Raw genomic sequence first — 11,255 nt, forward strand, 5'->3', positions numbered from 1 at the left:
TGGGGACAGGGTGGCCCTGGATGGACAGAGCCTGTGAACAAAGTTCTCTTCCTTCAGAGCCCAGGTACCTTAGGTGAGGGTGGGACTCAATGATAGTGGACAGTGGCTGGTGACAAGCTACTCACCCCAGGAGCCCCATCCAGGGGATGATGTCTAAGTTTGGGGGTACATTCATCCAAGGAAAAATATGTTGGGACTGGAGGCTTCACTTGGGGAAAAGTACCCCAGGGACTGCCTAGGCACCATGCCAAGAGGTAGCCCACCCACCAGCGGATTGCGATAACATGATGCCAAAATGGAAGGTCATATCTTAAGTGACCCCAGGTCATTACATGTGCTTGGAGTAGAGGCCCCACGAAGGGAAGAACGGAGCAGCTGGGAGAAGACAGGCACGGGAGAGGGACGCCAGCCTGTTGCGTGGAGAAAAGTTCCATGACTTTGGGGATGAAATGGGGGGCGGGAAGCACCGTGCTACACGAAATGAGAGGGTCCCCAGATGCACAAAGGTATAAGCCCCGGGCTTCTGGAGAGCAGAGACAAGCTGGGGCAAGCCAGGCACAGGATAAGGACCATAGCTAAGCCTTTGAGCTGACACAAGAGTGAGGTGGGAAAGAGAAAACACCGTGTGGCCCCGAGGTGATCACTGCTAGAGGGTCCCGATGTCCCCAGGCGCAAGGAAGAAATTCTCTGCTTTCGAAGGGCGGGGACTGACTTGGGAAGATAGACAAGGAAGGGGGACACCAAACTTTTGCGCACAGGAAAGAGTCCGTTCTTAGAGTGGGATGTGGAGGGGAAAGTGTGACCGCGAGATGATCCCAGAGATCCCAAAGGTCCCCTGGCGCGCACTGGGCGGCCGGGAAAGCCAGAGGTGATGGGGAGGGCCCCTGGAGCACACGACCCTCCCCAGATTCCCTGGGACGCAAAAAGGAGGCTCTGAGTATCCCGGGTTCCCGCAACCCACCTGCGGCGCCTCCCGCACGTGCCAGCACGCTGGGGGGGGGGGAGGGTCGAACACGTGACCGTCGGCCCGGCCCGCGCGTGCGCAGCGGCGGTGCCCATTGTTGGCTGCGGTGACGTCGCGGGGCGGGGCCGGGGCGGGGCGGCGGGAGGGCGGAGGGAGGGAGGGCACGAGCGTCCCGTGCCACCGCTGCCGCCGCCGCAGCCGCCGCCGCCGCCGCCGCCGCCTCGGCCGCCCAGGAGCCGTCGCCAGCCCCGCCACAGCGCCACCGCCCCGCAGCCCCGCGTCCCCGCAGCATCCCCGCGCCGCCGTCCCCGCCCCGCCGCTGGATGCCGGCGGCCGGCGGCCGAGCTCGCAGACGCGGAGGGCGGCGCGGGCGGCGGCGGCGGCGCGGGCCCGAGCGCTAAAGCCATGCCGGGCTCCAGCGGGCAGCCCGACGCTGGCGGCGCGGGAACCGGGACCACCGCCGGCGACCCCGGGCATCCGCACCTTGCACTCGCGGGAGCGGAGGATGCCGCGCCCCGGCCGCCACCCGAGCCCGACGACGCGGCCGCTGCGCTGCGCCTGGCGCTGGACCAGCTGTCCGCGCTCGGGCTGGGGGGCGCGCGCCCCGGAGATAAGGAGGGGACGGCTACGCGCAGCGCGGACGGGGCGGCGGAGCGCGAGGAGGACGGGTCCGCGCCCCCCGACGAACTCGAGACGGCCATGGTGCCCCCGGTGACTGGTGCGCCCTCAATGGGCGTGGGACCCTCCATAACCGGTGCACCCTCGATGGCTCTGGCACCCTCGGTGACTGGTGCACCCTCGATGGCTCTGGCACCCTCGGTGACTGGTGCACCCTCGATAGCGCTGGCACCGTCGGTGACCAGTGCACCCCCGATGGCCGTTGGACCCTCGGTGACCTGTGCACCCTGCATGGCTGTGGCACCCTCGGTGACCGTGGCACCTTCGATGGCACTGACACCCTCAGTGACTGTAGGACACTCGGTGACCCTGGCACCCACAATGGCTGTAGCTTCCTCGGTAGCCCCCGGCGGGCTGCCTCTTCTGGACCCCGACGTGAGCCCCCGGCCATCGCCCCCAGACGTGTTCGCCAGCTTCGCGCCACACCCGGGCGCCTTGGGTCCCTCGACGCTGCTGGCTGAGCAGTTGAACGTGATCGGCAGTCGAAAGAAGAGCGTGAATATGACCGAGTGTGTGCCGGTGCCCAGCTCGGAGCATGTTGCGGAGATCGTGGGTCGTCAGGGTGAGTGGCTGCCGTCGAGGAGGTGGGGGTTGCACGTGAATAGATGTCAGGGGGGTGTGTTTTGGGAGAAGGAAGGAACAAGCTCTGGCTTAGTCTAACCCTGTGTGGATGTGACCAGGAGACCCAGGACACGCCCCGCGTGGGTTCTAGGCCTTGGTGGATTCCTTGGCGCCTTTGTTCAAAGCTGCCGGCTGCTGCAGAAGTTGGGCACAGCCCAAGCTATGGTCACTGCTGCTGCTTTTGTCTGGGTTCCTGGGGACAGCCACAGTCTATGTGCCTTAGCTGGGGACACCCTGAAACACGGGCCCCTCAGAAGCGGCAGCCAGGGCTGGGCAGTGGGTGCTCCACCCCCCCACACCACCACCACCATAGACATGGGGCGGGGCCAGCTCAGATTTGGTATCCCAGGGAGGGTGCCTGGAGGCTAAGGAGGGAAGTGTAGTAGCTTAGAAGGTGCCTCCCTCAGTGCCCTAAGGGGTCGCCTTAGAAAAGGGCTCTAGCCCTAGGCGTATCCTGAGTTTGAGAATCTGGAATTTATAGGAGGACCTCCTGGCTGCAGCTCTCCAATGAGGTGCACCCCTCTTTGAGCCCATCTTGACATGTTGACCCCCGGCAAGTCTAGGGCTTAGGGATCCAAGCTACCCAGAGTCTGGGGGTCCCTGCTGCAGCACTGTGGAGCTGGGGAGTGTCTCTGCTGCCCTCCCCATTGTTCTCTTTGTTCGAAAGCCAGGCTGAGATTCGCACGGTGACATCAGGCCAGCCGTTGCTCATTGGCCCTTGAGCTGCTGGGGCGGGCATGAGGGTGGTGGGCAGTGCCTGGCCCTTCATATATCCACAAGCCAGGATAACAGTGGCCCCCAACTTTCTGCTGCATTCCCCACCCACAGTAGCCTGCCCCAGCACCACCCTCTGAGATGGGGATCCACCTGGTTGTAAGAACTTTAGGGTGGGGCTCAGGCATCTCTAGACTCTCTGTAACCGATGGAGGATGTGGGTAGTTTGAATTGCAGGGTCAGCTGTCACCCTCCAGCAGCCAGGGACACCTCATGGCCACCTTCCCTAATTCTTGGTAGGTGGGTCACAGCCAGTGTCTCCTACCTTTCTGGTCGTTCATTTTACCTGTTTCATGCTTTCTGAGAATGAACTGTTCGGTGCCCAAAGGGCTCGTGGGTAGGAGTGGCAAAGGCGAAAATGGGAACAGATCATAGAGTAAGCCAGCTATCCCTTTGTGTAGGGAGCCTCTGCCACCCTGGGCTAGCTTTTCCCGATTTGTTCGGAGTCTGTGTGGACAGTTGTGGAAATCAAAGGCCTGTAGTCTTTTGTCCTAAACCTGGTTGCCGCCTCTTCCTGGGGTAGGTCCTGCCACAGAGTGTGTAAACGTACAGCTGACCACTCTTTGGCGGACAGTCAAATCCAGGTGCTCTGTGCTCGACCCTGCCTGCAGTGTAATTGGGATTTCAGGATGTTCTTGGCCCTCATAAGTCTGGCAGAGCTCACTGAGTTCTGGGTGCCCCCACACGGGACACTAAGCAAGTATTCTTAAATCCTGGTTCATTGTGGTACAAGTATGTACTGAGTAATGGGCTCAGACCACAGGGAGGGCACCTGAATGTGGAAACATGATGCTAGCCTCACTCCCGCCCAAATGCATCCATCCATCCTAGCTGGCTGGCTGTGGCTGTGTGTGATAAAACCCTGACCAAAGGCAGCCCAAGAGGAAAAGGGTAAAGACTTAATCTCCCAGCTACCACCCATCACTGAGAGAAGTCAGAGCAGGACCTGGAGCAGAGGCCTCAGAGGGTGCTGCCTACTGGCTGCTCCCCATGGCTTGCTCAGTCGTTCTGAGCACTCAGGATCACCACCCTCAGGGTGGCCTCACCCATCAGGGGCTAGGCCCTTTCCCCTTCAATCACTAATCTTGAAAATGCCCCACAAATCATACCCACAGGCCAGTCTGATGGATGAGGTTGTCAGTTGAGATTCCTCTTCCCAGGTGTGCCTAGCTTTGACTCAAGTTGACAAGTCATCAGTCACGTCTCTTGTTGCCCTTGCCCTTGTGTCCCTGTGTTCACCCCCTTCTCTCCCCTGGGCTGGTTCCCTGAACTACTCAAGCTCACCAGTCAACACCCAGGTCATGTATACCGTTTCCCCTGGAACACAGAAGACGTTCCCTTATGTGACCTACACACCTGACCAGAGCAACAGGGCCCAAGGCCAGCTTGTGCCCTGACATCATGCTGAAGAATAGTTTGGAGGGTACTTTGGTCCACACCCCTGCAGGCCTAGATCCAGTTTTTGTTTGTTTGTAGCCCAGGCTGACCTCCATCTTGGGACAGTCCCTTCCTCAGCCTCCTGAGTGCTGAGGTGACCAGTGTATGCCAACATGTCCACCTTCTTATAGCCTCTTGGTGCTTAGGGCCCTACCTAAGGTTGCCATCTGGGCCAAGGCATGTGGGCCCAACGAAGGAGTAGCAGCTGTGTGTGTGTGTGTGGGGGGGTCCTTTCCTCATTTACTGCCTCCCCCTCCAGGTTCACAAGCCTGTCCCCAGCCTCCACCATCCCCCACACCTGAATCCCAGCTCTTGTGTGAAAGTCAGTCTATGAACTGGGCTGTTTCTGTAAACCTTCTCTGCTGTAAGGGGCGCCTGAACTGGGAACAGACTAGACTCCACCAGGGCAGCCAGATCAGGGACAAGCCTGGGGCACTTTAGGGGTGTCAGTGCTTTGGGTACCAGCTTGTTATGGGGTCCCATGGAAGAAGACATGTAGCCAGGTGGGGGAACAGCCTCAACCCCAGCCCAGGAGGTGGAAGGAAACTCTGGTCACATTTTGGTGAGAGGTGACCCCAGTTGTGGTGGTCATGGTGCACACAGCCTTGGCCTGCTGGTCCCCTGCTTCCCTTCTGCTTTGCTGCAGACGAGAGCAACACTGTTGCCTTCTGCAGCCCTCTGTGCTGGGTAGTGCTGACAGTGTGTTCCAGCTCCGCCTGCCTGGCATCCCGCACCCCCTCCCCCAAGCTGGAGCGTCTCGGATTGTAGTGGGGGAGATGTCTACAGCCCACAGGCAAAGCTCCCCCCCTTCAGTGTCCCAGAATTATGGCCCAGGAGTCCAATTCCCTGTGCCACAGCTCCCCACCCCGCACACTGCTGTTAGAGGGTCTAGGACCCAAAGAAGTGCTCATGTTAGCTCGGGCTGGCCTCAAACTCCTATCCTCCTGCTCCACATCACCAGTGCTTGAGATGAGACTGGGTATCACTGGGGTGGCAGGAGTGTGCCACCACATTCAGGGTAAGCCCATTGAGGTTGGTGGCAGGCTCCTGACATGGCTTCTGAGTCCTCTTATGCTGATTATCAAATTCCTACTAAGACTGCAGAGGGACATAGTCAAGCCGCAGCTGGTGGGTTTGAACTCTGAGGAGGCTACACCAGGTTTCCTTCCTTCATTCATTCATCCCTGAGGGGAGCCGATTCAAGACAATAAGGCGGTCAGAGGTCAAATGGGAGTTGGTTCTCTTGTTCCACCACATTGATCTTGGTGGTTTGAGCAGACCCTCTAACCCTCAAGCCAGTTCTCCTTCCCTGCTGGGGACTTGCTCTTCTGGCCATTTGTTTGTACCCAGAGATGGCAATGAGCTCAGGCTAGGAGGTCCATGTAGTGTCTGGGGACAGACTGCGGAAGATGGGTCAGACTTGGATGTATCAGGCTTGGGTGTCCTGGGTCACGTGTCTCCCGTCTTCCTAGGGTGCAAGATCAAGGCTTTGCGTGCAAAGACCAATACCTACATCAAGACTCCCGTGCGTGGCGAGGAGCCAGTCTTCATCGTAACTGGGCGCAAGGAGGATGTGGAGATGGCCAAGCGCGAGATCCTGTCGGCCGCCGAGCACTTCTCGCTTATCCGAGCCACCCGCAGCAAGGCAGGCGGGCTGTCGGGGGCCACCGCAGGTCCCCCCAACCTGCCCGGCCAAACGACCATCCAGGTGCGCGTTCCCTACCGCGTGGTGGGGCTGGTGGTGGGTCCTAAGGGTGCCACCATAAAACGGATCCAGCAAAGGACGCACACGTACATTGTGACCCCTGGTCGTGACAAGGAGCCAGTGTTCGCAGTGACCGGAATGCCTGAGAACGTGGACCGTGCGCGGGAGGAGATCGAGGCGCACATCACGCTGCGCACCGGGGCCTTTACAGACGCAGGGCCCGACAGCGACTTCCATGCCAATGGTACCGACGTGTGTCTGGACCTGCTGGGAGCCGCCGCCAGCCTCTGGGCCAAGGCCCCCCACCCGGGACGGAGGCCCCCAGCCACCACCAGTGGCCTGCGTGGGGACAGCGTCCTGGGCGCAGCCAGCACCCCTGAGCCCTTCTACGTGGGCAGCCGCGGAGGGCCACCCCTACCGGACCCGAGTCCCAGCAGCCCTTATGGGGGCTCAGGCAACGGGGGCTTCACGTTTGGTGGGGACGGACCCGGAGCCCCCACGGGGACAGCCACCCCCGAGGACTGCGACTTTGGTTTTGACTTCCTTGCGCTGGACCTAACTGTGCCTGCCACGGCTACCATTTGGGCACCCTTTGAGCGAGCTGCACCCCTGCCAGCCTTCAGCGGCTGCCCTGCAGTCAATGGGGCACCCGTACAACCCAGTGCAGGCACACGGCGCAGCAGCAGCGGGGCTTCCAGCACGCCACGCCACTCACCCACGCTGCCCGAGCCTGGAGGACTGAGCCTGGAGCTGCCGCTGGCACGCAGAGGTGTCCCGGATCCAGTGGGTGCTGTGCCTTGGCGACCCCCGCAGAGCACACTCCCGCCCTTCTCCGGCAGCACCACTTTCTCCACGGCCCCGTCTCTGCCCAGCACCACCCCCGTGTCCTCCACCTTGGACACCGTCGCCTCGGAGGGCAACCACAAGCCATCTACCACAGCAGCGAACTCCTCTGCATCCGCAGCAGTGCCCAGCCCACCCGCAGCAGCCTTGGCTCGTGAATGCGTGGTGTGTGCAGAAGGTGAGGCCATGGCCGCCTTGGTCCCCTGTGGCCACAACCTTTTCTGCATGGATTGTGCTGTCCGCATCTGTGGGAAGAGTGAGCCAGAGTGTCCCGCCTGCCGCACACCTGCTACCCAAGCCATTCATATCTTTTCCTAGTTTCACCCCTACTTCACGGGGTGGCCCTGGCTTCCCCAAGCAGGAGGTCCTTGGACCTCAGGGGTGGGAGAGGGGGGACAGGGCAGGGCCTGACTTGGGAGAGGTGGGGAGGGAGAGGGGCCCACGCGTGTCGCAAACAGCTTTAACTCCTGCAGCAGGCGTCGAGGCCATCAGCTTGCGGCCCAGCGGCAGCGCCTCCGCTCTTGACAAGTGACAGTATTGAGTGAACCGGTGACAATAAAACCGGAGAATTCTCTGTTTGCACTTTTTATTAAGACACCCCTCCCCGTTTCTGGGGTGATCTTAAAACAAAAAAATAACACGATATTTACAACTCTCACTGGATTTAACAGTGTGGATTCTTGTAGAAACTTCCAGAAAAAGGCAGGTGGCTTTTACCCCTCGACACACTCACACACACTCCCTTTTTTTGGGGCAAATATATACCATTTTGTATACATCAGCCACGGGGTGGCCAGAGGAGGGCAAGGGGAGGGTATTAAGGGGTGTCCCATCAACAAATTTATAGGCTTTGTTTTATTGTGGTTTTTTTGGTTTTGTTTTGTTTTTTTTTAAATTAAGACTCAGTGTTGCGGTTTTTTTTTTGTTGTTTTTTAAAAAGGTTTTTAAAGTTTTTTTTTATTGTTATTTTTACTTCATATTTCCTGTGTATATGTAGGGAATTTATATTAGATATATGTACTTTACGGAATAAATTTTAAGAACTAAAATATATTTTATTTTAAATAAAGCAACGGACCTTTAATCTTTGACAGCTAAATCACTGATTATATATTTGCTGAACTGATTTAAGGGTTTAAAAAATTGTATCAAGAGTTTTATTTTTGGACTTGACAGCCTTCTTAATAAAGTTGTTTTCCTATATGTAAGCGCTGGCGTCCACATGGTGTGGGAGGAGGGAGGTGCTGATCTGTGCTTCTCTTCATTGTCCCCCAACTGTGAGAAATGGAGTTGCTGGGCTATGGTGTCCCACACCTGTAATTCCAGCACTTGGGAGGCAAAGGCAAGTGGATCTCTGAGTTCAAGGTCTCCCTGGTCTACAGAGTGAGTTCCAGGACAGCTAGGGCTACACAAACACTGTCTCAAAAAAAAAAAAAAAAAAAATCAGTGGGTTTTGAGATAGAACTAGCCCTGGTATGTGCCTGATGCTTTGGCCCCCACCATAATAATATGAGCTGAGACCCACGAAAAGGCAAGTGCCCTTGCAGGATATCTGCCTGGTGAGCAGACCTACCATCCACCCGGAAGTCATCCCAGGAATTGCCCTCGCCCGCCAAGACAGCCCAGCTGGATGAGGGAATAACCAACTAGTAAGTTGCTGATCAGTAGATACCACCCATCCATTTACAAAAACCTGGAATGTGTGACATGGGTGTCATGCCATTCTGACATCAGGCAAGGGTCAGGGAGGTGCTGTGGGGGTGGGGGTGGAGGACACAGCACACTTCTACTTACCCTGTGTATGGAGCGCATGACAAGTGAGGCCATCACCAAGTGCAACTCGGTGAACCAATAGGGGTCAGAGAAACGACTCAAGGACAGCTGTGTCACAAAGCCCACCCCAGCATGGGTGACAGCTCACAAAGCTGGGAACCTGGAGCGCACTGCACAGCCTATAGGCAGCTCACGTGACCTGCACCTGGTCGGGGTCAGACACGGCCTCCCATTGTTTTCGACTTTGGGACCCCAGAATGTATTAACTAACAGGCCTCCTTCCTGCCAATGTTCCAGCTACTAGGGACTAATCCACAGAAGGAGGGGAGGGGCAAAGCTAGGCATGCTGGGGGCTTCTTGGAGGAGGTGACAGGCTACCATGGCACGCAGAAGGAAGGGGTGGCCCGCTGCACACGGTACCCCATAGGAAATGGGGTGTCTCCTGCAGCCTACCTCCTATCCTGGGAGCTGGGGACTGCTGTTTTAACGAGAGCTAGCCTTACCTCTGCCACACAGAAAGATAAATCCCAAGAGCCTTCCTTCCACTAGGACCTTTCTAGAAGCAAAGAAGGGCCTGGAGACCCCTGGGTGGTCTTGATGACACATGCGTTTAACCCCAGCACTCAGAAGGCAGAGGCAGGCAGGTCTCTGAGGCCAGCTACAGAGTGAGTTCCAGGACAGCCAGGGTTACACAGGGAATCCCTGTCTCAAAAATGTAAAAGAAGGACCTGGAGGTCATCCTGGCTTAGGGCCCCAGATCCTGTGACAGGTGTCCAGGGAAGAGAGACTGGCCCCTGTTGTGTCACTCACCTGGGTCACGTGCCACCCACTCACCACTCTGCATGAGAACCTGTCTCATGAAAGAAACTAAAAAGCAGAATAGGGATGGGTTGGGGCGTGACTGGGCAGAGCCTTTACCCAGCATGCATGGGGCCCTGGGTAAGCCAGGTGAGCTGGGACGGCTGTCATCCCAGCACTCAGGAGGCTGGGACAGGATTTGGAGCCAATAGTGGGTGGGATAGCTCAGGAGTCAGAGCCTGAGGTGATGGCCTGGGACACAGCCCAAGGACCCTGAGACTTCAGCCGTATAATTACAGAATCAGTCTGATGCCTCAGCGACTCCACTGAGGCTTTGTCCCCACAGCGCTAACCCAAGACTACAATTCCAAAGGCCATGAAGGTGAGTGGCAGGTCAGCATCGGAATGTGGCCATGGCCACAGGGTCACCCAGGGGCACAGGACATGTAGCCTGGCTATGTGTGGGAGGGTGTGCAGATGGCAGCAGCCAAGAATCCGCAGTTTGGAAATGAAGAGAAAATAACCCTCAGGCAGCCAAGGGCTCAGGAACAGGACAGGGCACATGGGCGGCCTGGAGGGGTCCTAGAGAGTTCCAAATGGCACCATGACCCTGTGGCACTCCCCTGTAGGGACCTGAGCGTGGCTCTACCACCCAGCCCTACCCTCTTTTAAGTTTCAAGACTTACTTATTTTGATTTTTATGCTCTTGGGTGCACGTGTCTGCATGTATATTAGTGGGGTAGGTGGTGTCACAGCAGTTCTGCAAAAGTCAGAGGTCAGCCTGAGACCACAGCACATTTAATCTCATATGTGCCCTTACTTTCTTTTAAAATTTAATGTTTTAGGTCGGTTTGCATGTTTGAGCACCAAGGGCATGCAGTACCCGAGGAAGCCAGACGGGGGCATTGGTTCCCCAGAACTGGAGTCACAGGTGGTTGTGAGCTGGGAATCGGCTGCATCTGCTGTGGGGGCAGCCTGTTTGCTAACCGCTGAGTTTCTCTCCACCCCTCTTCCTTTAGTTTTCTTTTTTCTTCTTTTTCTTTTTTTAGATAGGTTCTTACTAACTGACTGGTTCAAACTCTCTATGGGGCTAGTGCTCACAGCTGGAAAAACCCTGTCTCAAAAAAAACCAAACTTTTAAAAAATTATTTTTTTAAATGTGTTTCTATGTGTAGTGCTGGCAGAGGCCACAAGGGGTGGTGGGTCTCCCAGAGCTGGAACAACAGTCATGAGCCACTCGACACAGGTGCTGGGAATCCAACCTGGGTCCTCTGCAAGAGCAGCCAAGTATTCTCAGCCACTGGGCATCTCTCCAGCCCCGGTACTTTGTTTAGTTACTTTGTGTGTGTGCTTGCTTGCAAAGGTCAGAAGACAACCTGCAGGAGTCCATTCTCAGGAAGCAAACTCACATTAGCAGGCCTGGCATAGCAAATGTTACCCGTTGAGCCACCCTGAATTCTCCACTAATCTCAGGATACTGAGATCCCAACACACAGCTTTGTCCAGCTTCATGTGGATTCCAAGTGCATGGCAGGTGTTTTCCCACAGGGGATCTCCTCGAAGTCCCCTGATTCCTGAGTGCTGGGGTCACACTCTACTTCCAACTTTTTTTTCTTATTAAAATTATTTTGGTTTTCCAAGACAGGGTTTCTCTGTGTAACA

The 11,255-nt window shown here is 56.9% G+C and overlaps 1 protein-coding gene across 1 annotated transcript; it reads left to right on the forward strand.

Moving 5' to 3' along the window:
• The first annotated feature begins 1,157 nt into the window (after positions 1-1,157).
• Mex3d (mex-3 RNA binding family member D) lies at positions 1,158-7,680 on the forward strand. Its single transcript, XM_051177384.1, has 2 exons — positions 1,158-2,204; positions 5,947-7,680. Exons 1-2 carry the CDS (start codon positions 1,370-1,372, stop codon positions 7,338-7,340), a joined length of 2,229 nt encoding a protein of 742 aa, XP_051033341.1. The 5' UTR covers positions 1,158-1,369; the 3' UTR covers positions 7,341-7,680.
• Positions 7,681-11,255: the final 3,575 nt, after the last annotated feature.

The sequence above is a fragment of the Phodopus roborovskii genome, unplaced genomic scaffold (genome assembly GCF_943737965.1).
Source record: "Phodopus roborovskii unplaced genomic scaffold, PHOROB, whole genome shotgun sequence".
In the NCBI taxonomy this organism is placed as follows: Eukaryota; Metazoa; Chordata; class Mammalia; order Rodentia; family Cricetidae; genus Phodopus; species Phodopus roborovskii.